Raw genomic sequence first — 18,734 nt, 5'->3', positions numbered from 1 at the left:
TCCACACCCAGTGCAGAGCCAGATGTGGGGATTGATTTCATGACCCTGGGATCATGACCTGAGCCGAAATCAAGAGTCAGAAACTCAATTGACTGAACCACCCTGGCACTCTGAAGACTGTCATTTTAGTTAGATAAACCATCCTGGGTAAAAGATAAACCATCCTGGGCAGCATTTCACAGTATGTTAACTTTGGGGGAAAATTAGTACAAAGATACTCTTTTAACTAATATCCATTTAATAGAAAAGGCAGATTCCTAAATGTCCATGTAACACTAATGATATATGGCTTTTAGTCTGTTTTCTGCTATACCAACACATTTTATTTCCTTTGGTTAAATTCTATGCTCATCAAGAATTATATAATATATACTTTGAGTAATTTATGAATTAATTCTTGTTTTTATAACATATCTTTTAGGTAAATAGGATGTATAGTGTTGAAATATGTAAAAATAAATGTAATAGCATTATAAAAATTCCTATGAAAACATAAATATTCATTATTTTGAATATTATATATATATGAAAATATAAATATTCAATATTTTAAAACGTTTAAGTACAGCATAACAGTTTTTATATACTTTCAATTGAATTCGCTTATAATATATTAATGTGATTGGGGAGAATTTAATATGCTCTGAAAGGATTCTCCTTCACGATGTCTTTAATTTCTTATTGAATTATAAGGAAGGTGAGACAAAAAGTTTTGGGAAGTGCTTTTTTTTTTTGGTATTGTTAATGAAAGAAAAACACACCTAGAAATATAAAAACATTTTAGGAGTAGGTATCCACTGGTCTTATATTAAAAAACAATGGCATTGGGGCGCCTGGGTGGCTCAGTCGGTTAAGCGTCTGGCTTCGGCTCAGGTCAGGATCTCGCGGTTTGTGGCTTCAAGCCCCGCTTTGGCTGTGTGCTGACAGCTCAGGGCCTGGAGCCTGCTTCAGATTCTGTGTCTCCCTCTCTCTTTGCCCCTTCCCCGCTCATGCTCTGTCTCTCTCTCTCTCTCTCTCTCAAAAATAAATAAAAATTTTTAAAAAATTTAAAAACAATGGCAAATTATTATAATTTTGTCTCAAATTAAAATAAATTGTATAAGTTCCATATATGACTTTTCAATGATTCCTTAGATTTATAAAAGTTTATCATATTGTAGAAATTGCTGAAACCTATGGAGAAATGTTAAATCAGAGAATTATATAGCAGAAAGATGAGACGTGTCCAATGATTAAAAATTTGAATTCCGTACACATATTAGCTATCACTTATTTAGTCCTATATAATGTGTTCTGTCCTTTTGTACATGGAGTTGTTTTGATAATTCTAAAAAGTATTGTTTCTATAAAGGAGAGAAATAGCACAGATTTAAATAATATGTTTAGTGTCCTACAAAATAATATGTTTAATGTCCTACCAGTTTGACTAACAATTTATAACTTTCCTTTTATTTTATCATATCTTCCCTTTAACAGATAAAATAGATTATGTTTACATCACTAGGGGAGAAATTCAAGTCTTAGACTATTCTCTTTGCATTCATTATTTAATTCCAAAACTGCTCTTCCTCTTCTTCCAATCCCATCACACCTCACACTTCACACCTCACACCTCATTCAAATAATTGAATGTAAGTGTATGATCCACGGCATTTGGAGAACTGTCCTCAGTTTACATTAATGTCTATGGACACTGGGAAAAAGGAATAAGATATTTATAAACTACATGAAGTATATATACGTATACTATATTTTATATATAGTCATAAAGGATATATACGTATAAATGACAATTCATAAAGTATATACATATTTTTAATGTTTATTTACTTTGAAAGAGAAAGTGTGAGCAAGGGAGGTATAGAAAGAGAGGGAGAGAGAGAACTCCATGCAGGTTCAACTCTATGAGCACAGACGTGGGGCTAGATCTCAACACTGTGACTATGACCTGAGCCTAAATTAAAGTCGATGCTTAACCAACTGAGCCACACAGGTGCCCCAAGTATATACATATGTGTTTTATGTACTTATAACCTATTCTCTTCAATCAGGATTCTACAGAAAAGATCAAGACCCTCTCATGAAGCCTTCCATCACATTTCCTGACCTGAATGTTCTTTGGGTTCTCCGTGTGTATGTGAAGTTCTTTGGTGAGCTCACATAGTTGTGGAAAGTTAAGGCAGGGCAGGCTAAGGGTTTCAAGATTAAGGCCTATGCCATCGCTTCACAAATATGAGAAGGCCCAAAGAAATCACAAAAAGTGGTCATGAGTAATAGGAAGTATAGTTATCTAAGACTGTACTAGAAATGTCTCTGAATGTTCAAAATGTTCTATCCCCTCTCAGACTGGGAAGCCCAAAGGGAAGTATAAATGCATTATTTGTTTAATAAGATTATTTCTATTCAGAAAGTTATAACTGCAGCGTTCCTAACTTTCTGGCTTGGTTGATTTTGTAATGATAAAAACAACAGTGACAGCAATAACAATAATAATTATACATTTATGAGAAAATCTTGCTTCCCTCAGAAACCACAAAGTACTCTCTCCAAGTCAGCAACTCTTTTTCTATTTTAAACAGCAAAGTCTATATTAACCACACTTTAATACCACAAGATATTCTAGGTAAAATAGTAAATACATGTACTAGAGACAGCGCAGGAATCAGGAACCAGCTTAGTGCACTTTTGTCTAAAATAACAGTTTCTGGACACCTGGGTGGCTCAGTTGGTTAAGCATCTGACTCTTGGCTTTGACTCAGGTCTTGATCTCACAGTTTTGTGAGTTTGAGCCCCACATCAGGCTCTGTGCAGCTGGCAGCACAGAGCCTACTTGGGATTCTCTCTCTCCCTCTCTCTCTCTCTCTCTCTCTCTCTGCCTCTCCCCAATTTGCACTGCCTCTGTCTCTCTCAGAAAAAAAGCTTAAAAAATTAAAAAATAAATAAAATTACAGTTTTCTGATATAATAACAGTAAGATGCTTCTATGAGCCAACCCAAATGAAAGTCTGAGTAGCAGATTCTGGATATTTGGAGTTGCCTACCATTAGTTCATTAAAATTGACTGCCACCAGCGTGGTGTCTCAAATTATGTGGAAAAAAATCCATGGGTTCAAATAGATAGTTCAACACAATCAGCTATTGTTGGAAAGACTATTTCTACCTCTCTTTTTCAACTTCATGATATATTCAACTTTAAAGTTTATTTATTTATTTATTTTGAGAGAGAGACACACAGAGAGAGAGAACAAGCAAAAGAAGGGCAGAGAGAGGGGGGGAAAGAGAGACAATCCCAAGCAGTTTCCACACTGCCAGCAGTGCCCAGATTCAGACCTTGAACTTATGAACTGTGAGATCATAACCTGAGTCGAAACCAAGAGTCAGATGTTTAATTGACTGAGCCACCAAGGTGCCCTGATATATTCAATTTTAGAGTTCATTGAAAGCCTGTATGTTATACGATGGCATTATTTGCCCCGTTTGTTAGTAACTTCAGTGTCAGGCAAAGACTGAGATCTCTTCTGTAAAAACTTTGTGAGATAGGAACAGAAACAGCTAAGATTCAGGGAATAGAGGCAAACACGTTTTGGATTTTTTAAATATATCTTTATGCCAAAAAAAATTAAGAAGCAAATAAATCTAATTGTGTTGACCACAGGGAACATAACTGATCACTTCTTCATTACTCGGGAGAATTGCATCACAGTCTTGCCTAGCTGCTAACACTATATTTCTCTCAGTGGAAATAATTTTTTACATTAAAAACTTTGTGTTTTTTTATCTAAATAGTTTATAACTACACCATATGAGTAAGTAAGTGCACATAAGAAGGCAGAAGAATTAAACTTGTGAGTACGTGTTCTCATAAGTGGCTCTGAGATCTAGATAAATATTTAGAAAGGATCCAAAGGAAGTGTGGGGTAATTGCACCTTATAATTGTGCATAAGAAGTCACTCCGAGCAGAATCCTTGAAGGGAAATAAGTAATTCACTTATCAGATCTGACCCAAGATATATTTTGACCCAGAAAAATGTTCTTGGAAGAATATTCTTGGAAGAACATTTTTCACCTTTCTTTTCTTCTCTCATCCATACTTAATGTCTGTAGATCTTTCATTAAAGCAGGTATGCATTCTGACTCAGGTGAATCTATAAAGATAATGCAGAAGTGGGAACAAAGAAAGCTTACACATAAAATAAAATTCCTAACATTTTTCTTAAACTGGTTCTTTGTGTTTTCTAATCCTTCTCTATGCAGATATACTCCTGGAAATAGAACAAATGGCTTTGCTTCCACATTAAATTTGATGTGTTTTTTGATATTAAACATATCCAGGGAAATTAAACTGATAAATTAATTAATTCCTATTAGGGTGCATTCAGTAACTAGTCATTGTCTTGCATTGGAGAGCATAAAGGAAGAATTTGGATTTCTGCTTAAGAACATCAGGAGATGAGGGGTGCCTGGGTGGCTCAGTCAGCTAAGCTTCTGACTCTTGATTTCAGCTCACGTCATGATCTTGAAGTTCATGGGGTCAAGCCTAGTGTCAGGCTTTCCCCTCCCTCGTGCATGTTCTCTCTCTCTCTCTCTCTCTCTCTCTCTCTCTCAATATAAATAAATAAACTTAAAAAAAGAACATAATGAGATACTTCATAGAGGGGATGATTCTTGAGCTAAGAGTTGAATAATAATTACTTGTCAGGTAATAAAGGTATTGGATACAGGAGGAAATCTAAAGGAAAATGTATTATAAGGAAAGGGAAGTATAATAAAATTGTAGAATCTAAAATGGTTTTTAAAATTCTAATATATATTTTCTTATGACAGTAAGTTTATAGCAGGGTTAAATTAAGTGTAACAAAAACAACACTGTTAATAGTATATACTAAAGTTCACGTCCTATATGCTAACTATACATTTAGTCACTAAATGTATAAATGAGTTTGAAGAAGTGGTAGGTTATCTATTTTTTTCTGGAGAAAATGAGATTTTTTACTGCATATACAATTATGCACAGTAATAGAACTCTTTATAGGTGTCTTGGTCTAATGAGGTATATTAGCTGCATGGTTGGTAAAGCTAGATTAAATGAGAATTCTAGAATATCAGGCAAAAAATAAGTGTTTTTTTTCCCATTTCTCACTGAAGTAGAGAGACTTTTCCATCCAGCCTCAGCCAGTCAGCAATGAGGTTAACCACAATGTAGCATCAGAAGTACGAAGATAAATACTACTCTTGACTATATTGGAGAGATACAAATAAAAATGATAGAAAGAGAGATACAGAGTCTTAGAAAAAGAGACGCAGAGAGAGCCGACCAAAGGTTAAAAAAAAAAGACTCTCCTATAACTAATACTTTTCCCAATCTCAACAATCTTATGAGTCACTTTTCATCTTCACTTTGTTGGCAAGGTGAGTGATGAACTGGAATTAAAGGTAGGGATTATCTTCCCAAACATTTTAAGATAGGTATTGTCTACTCGATAAGTCAACAAGAAGAAGGAGTATATGGAAGAAAGTCCTGTCAACAGCATTAAGAAAAGTGAATTCAATTCAAAAAAATCTTTAAATCTGTTCTATTTCTTTTTCACCATGGTAGAACTGTTTAAAAGGCAGTTTGATGTTTGAGTTCTATTGTCAAGTTAAATTTATGGAAAAGCAATATGTTTTTCTGCTTTTTCAGTGATCAGCGTAGCTGTGGGGCTGGGTAATATTGCCAGAAGAAGACACCTAGAATAATAAGGAGAGTCATGAATATAGCTGTCAGTGGAATTCATGGTATCAACAGTGTAAACAGAGTCAGACAAAAGAACAAAGGAAGGGTATGTTGAGACAGAAGAAAAATCAAGATAGGTTATGATGGAAACAAAGTATGATCACATTTTGAGATTTTCAGACACAGACTGATGGTAATTAAAGAGGCAAAGGTTATTTTGTCACTTGACCGAGGAGTAGCTAATGTATCATATCATGAATAAAAAATAAGAGAAGAATGTGAATTAGGAAGAGATAGTGGCCCTGAATAGGAGAGAAAAATAAACATGTGACCACAACACGCTGGAAATAAAAATGAGATATTTATCAGAATGCAAATTATGATGAGTAACTTGTGTATGAATAATGTCTTTTGTATACATTTCCAGATGATGTGCAAGTTTATGTGATAGTTTTATGAAGTTCTATGAGTGTGAAACATGAGTGAAAGCTTTTATTCATGGAGATTTAAAAAATAGCAAAACAAAGTAAAAGACCTTATTTTCCTCATTCCTGATCATTAAAACATAATAAGTATATTATTGTTTCTGCCAGGACAGAAAAATAAAATCCAGATACAGGAATACTTGTTCCCTTTCACCTTTTATTTCCGTACTCTACATATAAAAATTCTGTGCCTTTTAGTCATTTACCTTTTTTTAATTTGGAAAATTTAGATGAATGTAATTTGAAGCCAATAATCTCACTCAACAAGTTATATTCTATATATTACCAAGACAGAAAAATTCTAAAAGAATTTGTTGGCTGATACATAGGCACAGATAAAAGAATGAGGTGGGTAGACAACAATTTTAGGACTGTATTGACCAATGAGAATACAGGATAGATTGGTCTTAAGCACTGAGGGATGGAAGGTGATGTACATGGGTGGTATTACCCAAAGGAGACCTTGATTGAAGGTGATTGAAGATGTAATGGTAGCAAACTAAGAATACTGACCTCCCACTAAGGACCTTTGTGAAGGTATGGGGAGTTAGTTAATCATGAGAATTAACGACAGGGATATACTTAGTCAGGGATGTTGGCATGTTCTTTAGTCAGCCATGATGAGTTTGATTTAAACAACAAATCAAACAAAGAAACCCAACAAACAAAATCTTTGGATTTTAAAAGCCCTTTAAAGACTAAGGGATTTAAACTGCAGATTTTTTTTTTTTGGCTCATTTACAATCAGAACTTCATACCTCTGAAATGAAGTTTATACAACCAACTAAAAGAAGAAAATCTATTATCATCCAACAAAAGTAAGAAGTAGAAGTCCACCTTGAGTAGAATTAGAGTTATTTTGGGTTTTAGTTTCTGTATTTATTTTGAGAGAGAGAGAGAGAGAGAGCATGCACGAGCGCATGTGGGAGGGGAGGAGAGAGAGAATCCCAAGGAGGCTTTGCACTGTCAGTGCAGAGCCTGACACGGGGTCCGATCTCAAGAGATCACAACTTTGCGATAACAATCTGAGCTGATATCAAGAGTGGGGCACTTAACTGACTAAGCCACCCAGGTGCCCTGGAATTAGAGTTTTAACGTCTATTTGAAAAGCATTCATTTCATACATCTATCTCTCTGTATTATTTTGTAAAAATTTAAACCGACTCAATAGATGTTTACCTGCTAACGAATTAATAGCATACAAGCATACAAGGTAGCAGAGAGGTCAAAGCTGAAGGTTTTTATGATGAATCATATAAGGAATGCCAGGGGGTTGAGTCTTTTCCATGTACATATAAGATTGTTTGATTTTAGGATCCAATAAATCCTCATGTGAATAGAAATTAGCTTTCCCTTAGATATTAAGTCATCCTTAGAATAAAGCTTCCTTCGGGTGGTTGTGGGTGTAGCGTGGTGTGGTCACAGATGAACACTGGCTCCCTTAGAACTAATAGAGAATACCAAAGAAAGTGATTAGCAAGTGTGAGAAACGAGATGATGAAGGTGGGAAGAAAGTTTCTCTGGAGATTAATCATCTCCTTTCCCACGCTAGAAAGAGAAAAGGAACTATACACATTATCAATAACTGAAATGGACCTGCTTGGACAAATTTTTAAAGTGTGTGTGTGTGTGTGTGTGTGTGTGTGTGTGTGCGAGAGAGAGAGAGAGAGAGAGAGAGATGGAGAGAGATTGAGAGACAGGGAGGGAGATTGAGAGACACAGAGAGAGATAGGGTAGTAACAGAGTAGAGTAGATGTGTTTAGGGATGTAAGGATGTGTGAGAAGAATATGAAGAGCCAGGAACAGAACAATTAGATCGATCCAGAGAATCAACACAAGGTTCCTGACCATGGATTCTGAGAGCTAGACTAAAAGAATGGCTGCATATCAGTGATTTCAGATTCATCTGAGTCCTCGATTACCCAGTAATCACTGAGGCAAATTCTTAGAGAATCAGGAAGGCTGAAGTTTTCAATTAATTGATCCTTCAATACAGAGATTATCTTGGTAGAAACCACCTAAAGTTTGTATATATGCACAATTTACGTCCTTTCAAAGGAGAATGCATTTAGACTTAGTATTTTGCATGTGTTGAAACGAAACAAACAAGGGGGCAATTTGTGTAGAACGCCTCATATATCTACATCCTACCTGCAGCTTCTTGGGGAAGGATTAGCTTTGCCAGGGGAAGGGCCCAAAGAACCAGAAATTAATTGAGTCATTCCTACCAAACTTTGTCGTTACAAATGATAACAATAAAACTAATGTTTGACATCTATGTTAAAGATCAACAACCTTCTTATGTTGAAGACGTGGGGTCTGAATGCATAGTATAGTCTAAGCACAGGGCCGGATGTTCCACTGGGAAAATAGAGCTGCAACATAAAGGGGTCAACAGGGGTGCAGCCTCATTGTCTGCTGCAGGCAAATTCTGCAGTAGTAATGTGTTTACTCAGCCCCCGGCACATTGTCTTTTATATAGGAGGTACTCAGTAAAGGGATATTGAACTTACCTGAATTCTATCGCAATAGTGTACCCAAGAGAAGGAAAACATCCAACTGAATGTGATAATGTCATAGTTATGTGATTTGCAAGCAAATGTTTAAATTGGAACAAATACTAACACTCTCACAGCAGAATGAATGACAGTAAATAGGCCACTCAACTGTGCATTAATTTCCAAGGGTGGGTTTTATAGGAGCAGGTATTTAATAGAAATGGGAAAGGGGTGGGTGAGGGAAGTGGGGAAATACCGCACTTTGATTAAAGAAGACAGTTTCACAAAATTTTAATTTTCTTGTTGAGCGTTACCTAGTTTGGGGCAATTTTAGCCTTTATTTCTGGCTTTATTAGACGCTTTTGTGTGTTCTAGGAATTTTATCCTACTCATGAAACCAAAGAAAAATTAGATTCTATGTAAAGAATACAATCACTTTAATAAGAAATATAAGAAAAGTATTTTTCATCAATAAATCATAGTAATTGAATTTCATTGAACAAATACATTTTCAATATTTTCTGTTATATTTTAAGTACTTATGTCATTTGATATTTTCAGATTTATTTTACAAAAATTATCTTGTTTAGAATCAGTAATTACCATCTATTCTTTGAAAGAATATTATTTATCGATCAGATATTAATATGAGGAAGTTTTCCAAGAGAAATACGATACATTATAACTTTTCATTTTAGGCCATTATTATTTCAATTACAATTTTCTGTACAAAATGTGTATACCTGAATTTTGATAAAAAATTTTATTCCTGCATCGAGATTTCTTTATTTCAAAATCTGTCTAGTTTGTCATTTGATGTCATCAATTTATTTGTGCTGTTTATTTCTAAAACATCTAATTTTATCTGGGGATACTGGAGAATATTTCACTAGGGTCCATTTCTGGGGTTAATATTTGTTTAAAATACTATGATGTAAGCTCTGCTATAGACCCCTATGTGTATATATTTAACTTTATTATTAATAGGCTTTATTTTTAGATTAGTTTCAGGTTTACAGAAACACTGTACAGGAAGTATAGAGTTTCTATATGCCCTGTCTTCCTCTGCCATCCTACATTTTCTCTGGTAATTAACATATTGCATTAGTGTGATACATTTGTTACAAAAGTTGAGCAAGTAGATAATTATTATGAAATAACGTGCATAGTTTACATTAGGGCTCATTCTTTGTATTGTACATTTCTTTGTGTTTGGACAAATGTATATAATATCCATAATTACAGTATCATGTAGAATATTCTTCTGTCTTAAAAAGGCCCTGGGTTCCATCTATTCATCCTTCTCTTTTCTCTCTGAAACCCTGGTGACTGCTGATCTTGTTATTGTCTCTGTAGTTTTATTTTTCCAGAATATGATATAGCAGGGATCACATGTATGTAGCTTTTTTAGGAACTGCCTCATTGACTTAGCAATATGGATTTAAAGTTTCTACATATCTTTTGTAACTTGACAGTTCATTTCTTTTTATCACTGAGTATTTCATCATAGGGGTGTATCATGGCTTGTTTACACGTTCACCTACTGGTAGAGATATGGTTGCTTCCAAGTTTTGGCAATTGTGAATACAGATGCTATTAATATTCATGCACAAGTTTTGTGCTTACATAAATTTTCAATTCGCTTGGGTTAATACTTAGGAGCATAATTATTGGACTTCGTGATAAGCCTAGGCTTAGCTTTGTATGCTGTCTTCCAAAGTAGCTGTACCATTTTGCATCTTCACCATTAATGAATGAGAATTCTTGTTTCTCCACCTCCTCACCAGCATTTAATATATCAGACTCTTAAATTTTAGCCATTCTAATAGGTGTGTGGTAGTATTATATTGTTATTTTAATTTGAAATTCCCCAGTGAACTAGGATGCGCATTTTTTCTATGCTTATCTGTCATCTATATATCCTCTTCAGTGAGGTTTCTGTTCAGATTTTTGGTCATTTTCTTATTGTTGAGTTTTAAGAGTTCTTTGTATATTTTGGAGTAAAAGTCCTTATTTCAAATATGTGCTTTGCAAATATATTCTCCCTGCCTATGCTTTGTCATTTTATTCTCTTAACAATGTCTTTCACAGAGCAGATGATTTCCAAATTTAATGAAGGTCAGCTTATTAATTGGTTTTTTCACTGATCATACCTTTAATGTTAACTAAAAGGTGACTTTCAAAGCCAAGATCTCCTATATTTTATCCTATTGTCTCTTTTAAATTTTGTATAGTTTTGCATTCTCAATCTAAAAGTATTATGACCTGGAGTGCCTGGGTGGCGCAGTTGCTTAAATGGCTAACTCTTGATTTTGAATCAGGTCATGATCTCACTGTCCTCAGATCAAGGCCCTCATGGGGCTCTGCACTGGGCATGGTGTCTGCTTCAGATTTTCTCTCCCTCTTCCTCTGCCTCTCCCCCACTCACATGCACTCTCTCTCACTCTCTTTAAAAATATCAATCAATCAATCAATTAATTAAGGGTTTTTGAGAGAGAGAATGCGAATGGGAGAAGGGCAGAGAGCAATGGAGAGGATCCCAAGCAGGCTCCACACTGTCAGCACAGAGCCCCACAAGGGGCTCAAACCCATAAACCATGAGATCATGACCTGAGCTGAAACCAGGAGCCCAACGCTTAACCAACTGAGCCATCTGGGGATGCCCCAAAATAAATAAATCAATAAAAATACTGTGATCCACTCTGAGTTAATTTTTGTGAAAGGTGTAAAGTCTGTGTCTACATTCCTTTATTTTTGTGTGTGGAATGTGCAGTGGCTTCATCATGATTATTTGAAAAGACTATTTTTCTCCATTAAATTGCCTTTGTTCCTGTGTCAAAGATCAGTTGACTACAAGTATGTGTGCCTATGGGTGGGCTTCAGTTTTGTTCCCCTCATCAATTTGTCTATTCTTCTGCATGATCACACTGTTTTGATCACTGCATCTTTAAGTTCAAAGTCCAGTAGTGTCAGTGCTCCAACTGTGCTCTTCTTCAGTGTGTGTTGCTATTCTGAGCCTTTTGCCTTTCCATATTAACTGAGGCAGAGATGTATGTATACACAAAATAACCTGCTGGGATTTTGACTGGGGTTACATTGCTTATATACATCAAGTCGACAATAAGTTACATCTTAATAATATTAAGTTTTCCTTTCCTAGGCACAGAGATATTTAGCTTTTTATTACAATGATGCAAATATTGTTATCTCTAAGGTCAAAATCACTACTTTATAACTTCCTATTTTCCCATGGTACAGCATACCGCTTGAAATGGTGAATGTTCCTCTTTTTTCCTTTGTCTTTGTGTTCACTGCACACTAAATGACTATCTATGAATTTCTCTTGGCTAAAACCAAATTGATATATGTAACATCGTAAGTTCCTGAACGTATTATAAAACTAAACTAATATCCTTAACTTATAAATGCACACAAATGCACATACATCACCAGGTATGAGTGGGTCTGCTTTGCATATTGAATTGTTGTGTATATTTGTGTGCCCTTGTTGAGAGGGAGAGAGAGAAAGAGAAAGAGAAAAAGAGAAAATTTAGGGAGCCTGTATGTGCATCCCTAGACTTACAGCATCAATAAACATGTATACTTGAAAAAAAATGCCCTTTAAAGACACATTCAATTTTTGTTTCTAGGAATGTCTACATGAGAACAAATAAAGAAGATAGAAACACAAAACAAAACTTGAAGCATAAATCAGGCAACTCCAAGGCCACATGTTCAAGCTCAATGGCACAGTCTTCATGCCCTCAGTGTTGACACTGGTCGGGATCCCTGGCTTAGAATCTGTGCAGTTCTGGATTGGAATTCCTTTCTGTGCCATGTACATCACTGCTCTGTTTGGGAATTCCCTGCTCCTGGTCATCATCAAATCGGAACGCAGTCTCCATAAACCCATGTACCTCTTCCTGGCAATGCTTGGAGCAACAGACATTGCTCTCAGTACCTGCATCCTACCCAAAATGCTAGGAATATTCTGGTTCCATTTACCAGACATATATTTCGATGCCTGTCTCTTTCAGATGTGGCTCATCCACACCTTCCAATCCATTGAATCAGGAATTCTGCTGGCCATGGCCCTGGACCGCTATGTGGCCATCTGTGATCCCCTGAGACATGCAATCATCTTTAGCCACCAACTCCTCACTCAGATTGGGGTTGCAGTGACACTCAGAGCAGCCCTCCTTGTAGCTCCATGTCTCATCCTCATCAAATGTCGGCTGAAACACTACTGGACCGCTGTGGTCTCCCATTCATACTGTGAGCACATGGCCGTCGTGAAGTTGGCAGCAGAAGATATTCAAATCAACAAGATCTATGGTCTGTTTGTGGCTTTCACTATACTTGGATTTGACATAATCTTCATCACACTCTCCTACATCCGAATATTTATAACTGTCTTCAATCTGCCTCAGAGAGAATCTAGGCTCAAAGCCTTTAACACATGCATTGCCCATATTTGTGTCTTCCTTGAGTTTTATCTCCTGGCTTTCTTCTCCTTCTTTACACACAGGTTCGGGTTCCACATTCCACCCTACATTCATATTCTTCTGTCCAACCTTTATCTGCTTGTCCCTCCTTTGCTCAATCCTATTGTGTATGGGGTGAAAACCAAACAGATTCGAGATCGAGTGTGTAAGATTTTCCACTTTAAATATCCATCTTAAGGGGTGCCTGGGTGACTCAATCAGTTAAGCAGATGACTTCGGCTCAGGTCATGATCTCACAGCTCATGAATTTGAGCCCCGCATGGGGCTCTGTGCTGACAGCTCAGAGCCTGGAATCTGCTTCAAATTCTGTGTCTCCCTCTCTCTCTGCCCCTCCTCCACTCATGCTCGCTCTTTCTCTCTTTCTCTGTCTCCCAAAAATAAATAAAAACATTAAAAAATTAAAAAAAATAAAGATTCATCTTGATATCTCATTTATCTTTTGTCAAATAATAAAAATTTATTTTGAGAAATACTAGTTTGAGTCACATTCTGTGCTGTTTCCAGTTTGTTTGTGCTGCTGACATATAAAGTTTTAGGTTTTACATTGGAGACAGGCTCTGATTCCTATTTAAACAATTTCACTTTTTATGGATACAGAATTAATTAATCAATAGATGACATAAAAGGCAGAAAACATGAAGACTTGTTTCTGGTTTAGTCAGTGAAGGATTTTCTTCAATCTTTCAGTGAGGAAGTTTCTCAAAAACAAGTAAATTTAACTGGTTACCCTCTGATTGAAAATTTTAAGATCATGCAGTTCTTTAAAAACATAAGTTCATTTTAAAGTTGATAACTTCAATGATCATGAACTAACTACTTCTTTGTCATCTAATTTTGATTTCAGTAATCTTTCTCCTCCACCTCATCTTCATCATCATTTTATTATCACCATGAAAATCTTTTAACTTATTTTCTGACTTACTTTCATCTGAGCGCTATGAAGGTTCAGATGTTTAATTCTGTATTGGAATTGTTATGATCAGTGAATCAATATGGGTACATTATAATTTACTAAAGTTCATATTTTATTCATTTTTTAAATTTTTACCTAATTTCTTCTTCACCACCCGCCCCCCCACCACCACTGGGTCCCATCCTGGATGCCCCATTGCATTTAGGTATCAAGAGTCCTTAAGCTTCTCTTGGCTATACTTTCCTGTTCCCAATGACTTGGACAATATTGAAGAGTACTGTTCAGGTATTTCATAGGAATCCCTTCCATTGGAATTAATCTGATGTTATTCTAATGATTAGATTGGAATTGTATGCTCTGGGGAAGAAAGTCATAGAAATTAAAGTCCCATTTTGATCGCATATCAAGAGTACATATTATCAACAATTTATTCACTGTGTGTATTGGCTTTAATTACTTGTCCAAACTAGTGTTTGTCAGATTTCTCCATTTTACTTCCCATTTTATACTGTATTTTTGGAAGAAAAATTGCTATATGTAGCCTATACTTAAGGAGTGGGGATTTATGTTCCTCCTTTGAGGATGGAATAGGTGCACAATTTGTTGAATTATTTAGAATTCTTTTACATGGCAGACTGATTTATTCTCCCTACTTATTAATTTATTCAATCATTTATATAGATCAGTATAGACTTACTGGTATTTTTGGTATAATTTGGGTTATAATCCAATGTTACTTTATTTTATTGCTCATGTTGTCCCAGTTTGACCATTGGGTGCACTTTCATTTGGTTTTCACTCCATTTTGACTAACCCCTCATTTTGTGTATGTGTGTGTGTTAGTGTGTGAGTGTGTGTGTATGTGTGTGTAGCAATTCTTGCTTTATGGCATTGAAAGGTGCTCTAGGCTCATCTTGGGCATTTCCTCCCCAGTCCTAGAATTAGCCATTTTTCTAGGAAGTTTCATTCCTTTTATTGGGGAATAGCATTAGAAACCAGTAACTGGGCCCCAGGTACGCTTGTTGCTGCCTGGGTATCTTTCTTTGGGTTCTTTCAGCTGACACAGCAATGAACTTTGTGTGTATGCTAGCCTATGTACGTACACATATATATAAATATTTCCATATGCAAACACTGTATCTAAATTAATATGGGGTTCTTACTAATATCTGCAACATTAATTCAAGAGACAGAGCACGAGTGGGAGAGAGGTAGAGAGAGAGGGAGACACAGAATCCCATGAGCTGTGTGATCATGACCTGAGCTGAAGTCAGATGCTTAACTGACTGAGCTACCCAGGTGCCCCTTCCCCACCCCTGATGGATCTTTCTAACAACTTTCCCTTGCTTATCAGTAAATTACCACTCCAACAGTGAAAAATCTGTCTTCAACCATCTGTCACCAACTGTTAATTTCCAGTATGCTTCTAAGATCATGTCAGAGTTGTAAATCCTTGCCCCTGTGGGAAACAACTCTATCAACTAAACTACAGAGTTTATGGACAGTACCGTTGCTTTTATTCTTACACTCCACTCATTCCCAAAGGTGCCTTAGTCAGTACCTTTTCCTATCATCCCCCTCTGTGAAGATATTTTGTACATTTGCCTACAAATACGTTATGTTCTTACAATCTGCATTGCTTCTGGGAATCCTCCAAATTTCTAAATAATTAGTTTTAATTTTTATATGCTAATGTCCACTCTGTGCTGTAAATTTCTATTGTTTTTTTAAAAGGTACATAATATCATGTATTCACCATCACAGTATCATACAAAAGAATTTGATCTACCAAAAAAATCAGATGTACCTCACCTATTTATTTGTGGACAAGTGGTTTTATTCCTTCCTTCTAAATCCATATACCTTTTATTATTTTTTTTTGTATTGCATTATTTCTCTAGCTAAGACTGACAATATGATGCTGAATGGGAATACTGAGTGGTGGTATATTTGCCTTGTTCTTGATTCTAGAGGTTTCTCACTGTTCAATATGATGTTAGATGTAAAGTTTTTGGAGATGTTCTTCACTGACTTGAAGAGTTACCCTCTAGTCTTAGGTTGATGAGAGTTTTCTCCCCAAGAAACAAGTGTTAGATTTTTGTCAAGGTTTTTAGTGCATCAATTGATATGATAACATGATTTTTCCTCTTTAGCTTGTTGATGCAGTGGATAACATTAATTGATATTTGAACATTGAATTTATTCCCATTAGTGGTGTGTGTATTTACTTTGAAGTGACACCCAAGTATAATGAATTTTAAAATAAATTGTCCTAGCTATAGCTATTACTTAAAAAGAAAAACCATTAATTCTTCAAAGGAGATACTTTGTTTCTATATTATGTATGTCCATTTTGGCCACTGGAATTTTTGGTGTTCTTGGAACTAAACTATAGAATAAATTTTCCACATTGATGTGTATATATAGGAAATACTGAATGGTAAAGTAGACCTATGTATTTTCAAGAGTTTATCTGTAAATTTTTTGTGGCTTTTATAATGTGGTTCTTATAAATAAAATTTTGATAGAAGGTTTAAAGCTTAAGGGAAGGTCAATAAAGACAAGCGGACAGGAATATAAGACATTATAATGGAATGAATTGTTGTTCTAAATTATATATTTATATAGAAGGACAGACAGATAATTTGAGGGTTTGGGGTCATGTGATTTCTGTCTTAATTATTTAGCTTTGCCACCGTAGGGCAAAAGCTTCCATAGACAATGCATAAATTAATGGATATGGTGATGCTCCAATAAGACTTTATTTACAGAAAGAAGCAGCAAGCTGCATTTCATCTCTGTGTGATGCTTTGTCCCATATGCTGGACATATCCATATTCTGTGTGATTGATCAAGAGCAGTTTTAGGCTATGTAAGTGCAAACTATAGTGTAGCCATTTAATTTTTAAGTTCAGGGTTTGGACTAGATTTATTACCTGGATCCAGTGTCTTCCACTGTACATAAGATTGTATGGACCTTTCACCATCACTGTTGCATTGTCTTTTGTTTCCCAAGGTGACCAATGATTTTCATAGCGACACACACCAGATCTTTTCTTATTGGATGTCCCAACTGATTTTCTAATTGTATGTTTTTCCTTGAAGGCTTATCCTTCTTTCGTTTTTATGACACCGCTGTCCTCTGGGTGCATTTTCATGTTTCTTACTATGTGTATTCAGTTCTGTTGGGATATTACCTCTACTTGGAAACCCTCACCCAGTTACCTGGTGATATTATCATCACTCTTCAAGGCTCAACCATCCTTTTCTTGGAACCTCCTCCAATACGCCTCAATTAGAATTTTTTCTCAGACTCAGTGTTATTTTTGGTGTTTCATAATCATCTACACATTTTTAAATGTATTATATTTATTTTTTTTCTAAATTACCTGGGATGGCTGTTGGATTTTATTTTCTCTTTACTTATTTTTTTTTTACCATTTATTTTCTCATGTATCTTCCTTTGGCCTATATTTCACATTTAATCAACACTCTATAACATTAACTGATTTTCTATTACTGATTTCAGTGACTTGACATGTTATTCACTGAAATAAGAAATTTTTTTTTAATATGGCTTAGGTGGGGGAATAAGTGCAAAATCTCCTCCTTGGGGCATTTTGAATGTGTGTTGACTATCATGATAATTATGTTTCATAAATTGTCTCATTTAATTCTTACTTTAACACTATAAAGTATAACAACTATTTTCCACATTTACCAATGATGAAGCTTAGGATTTATAAAGTTAAAAATGACACTCATACAGCAATTAGTGATGGAATCAGTGTTTAAACTTGATTTTTCCCCCAAAACCCAGCTTTAAAATATCTGATAAAGCAACTCTGAATATATTAAATGAATAAATGGAAAAACTATACGGTTATTATAAGAAAACATAGCTCTCTGCAATCTAAAACACACAAAAGTTGATGAGATACATATATAGTCAGCAACAAACAAGAATATAGCTGCAGATGAAACGCCTGAAAAGATAAAGTTTTGAGGAACTAATTCATTTGAGAACACAAAATTGTTCATGAAATGGCCACAGAATATATACCAACCTTGGTCAAAAACAAATAATTTCCAATTCAATGAACGCTTCAGCCCATGATGATCTAAAGTAAAAGAATGTTTTGAACAGAGCATTTTATAGATATGCCCAAAGTAGTGTTCTCTGTGTTCCATGTATAATAAAATTAACATCTTAAATTAAGAAGTGAATTGTTTTCAATTTCAGCACTGAATGAATATAACCAAAACAAATTGAGATGCACTGAATCCATAAAAGAGGGGGGAGGCAGAGAGGGAATGCCATGTGGGTAAGTACTATTTTCAGAGTCTTGGAGTTTTATTCAAGCTTGGAAAGCATAGTACTAATGGTACCAGGCTACACTAATTGGACCTTTCTCTAGTAAAACAGAAAAAATACGTGCTTGGGGTCTTGCCAAAATATTGGAATATATTTAGCACTTATAAGTGGTTTGAAGGAGACTTAAGAGATCTACCACAATATTTAAAAGAAGAGTAGATGTAGAATGATAAAAAATAAAATGTTTACAAGAATAGGCTTCCATATTCATAAAACAACTAAATATAAGATTTCTGTCATGGTGG

The 18,734-nt window shown here is 35.3% G+C and overlaps 1 protein-coding gene across 1 annotated transcript; it reads left to right on the top strand.

The window, feature by feature from the left end:
* The first annotated feature begins 12,427 nt into the window (after nt 1–12,427).
* On the top strand, nt 12,428–13,378 carry LOC132662394 (olfactory receptor 52A5-like). Its single transcript, XM_060607867.1, has one exon. The coding sequence runs from the start codon at nt 12,428–12,430 to the stop codon at nt 13,376–13,378; it is 951 nt and encodes a 316-aa protein (XP_060463850.1).
* Nucleotides 13,379–18,734: the final 5,356 nt, after the last annotated feature.

This window comes from Panthera onca, chromosome D1 (assembly GCF_046562875.1).
Source record: "Panthera onca isolate mPanOnc1 chromosome D1, mPanOnc1 haplotype 2, whole genome shotgun sequence".
Classification (NCBI taxonomy): Eukaryota; Metazoa; Chordata; class Mammalia; order Carnivora; family Felidae; genus Panthera; species Panthera onca.
Note: the sequence above shows the minus strand (reverse complement) of the source record. Positions and strands in the feature narration are given on the sequence as shown.

Coding starts and splice junctions, on each gene's coding strand:
- LOC132662394 (XM_060607867.1), top strand. CDS start 12,428: ATGTTCAAGCTCAATGGCACAGTCTTCATGCCCTCAGTGTTGACACTG.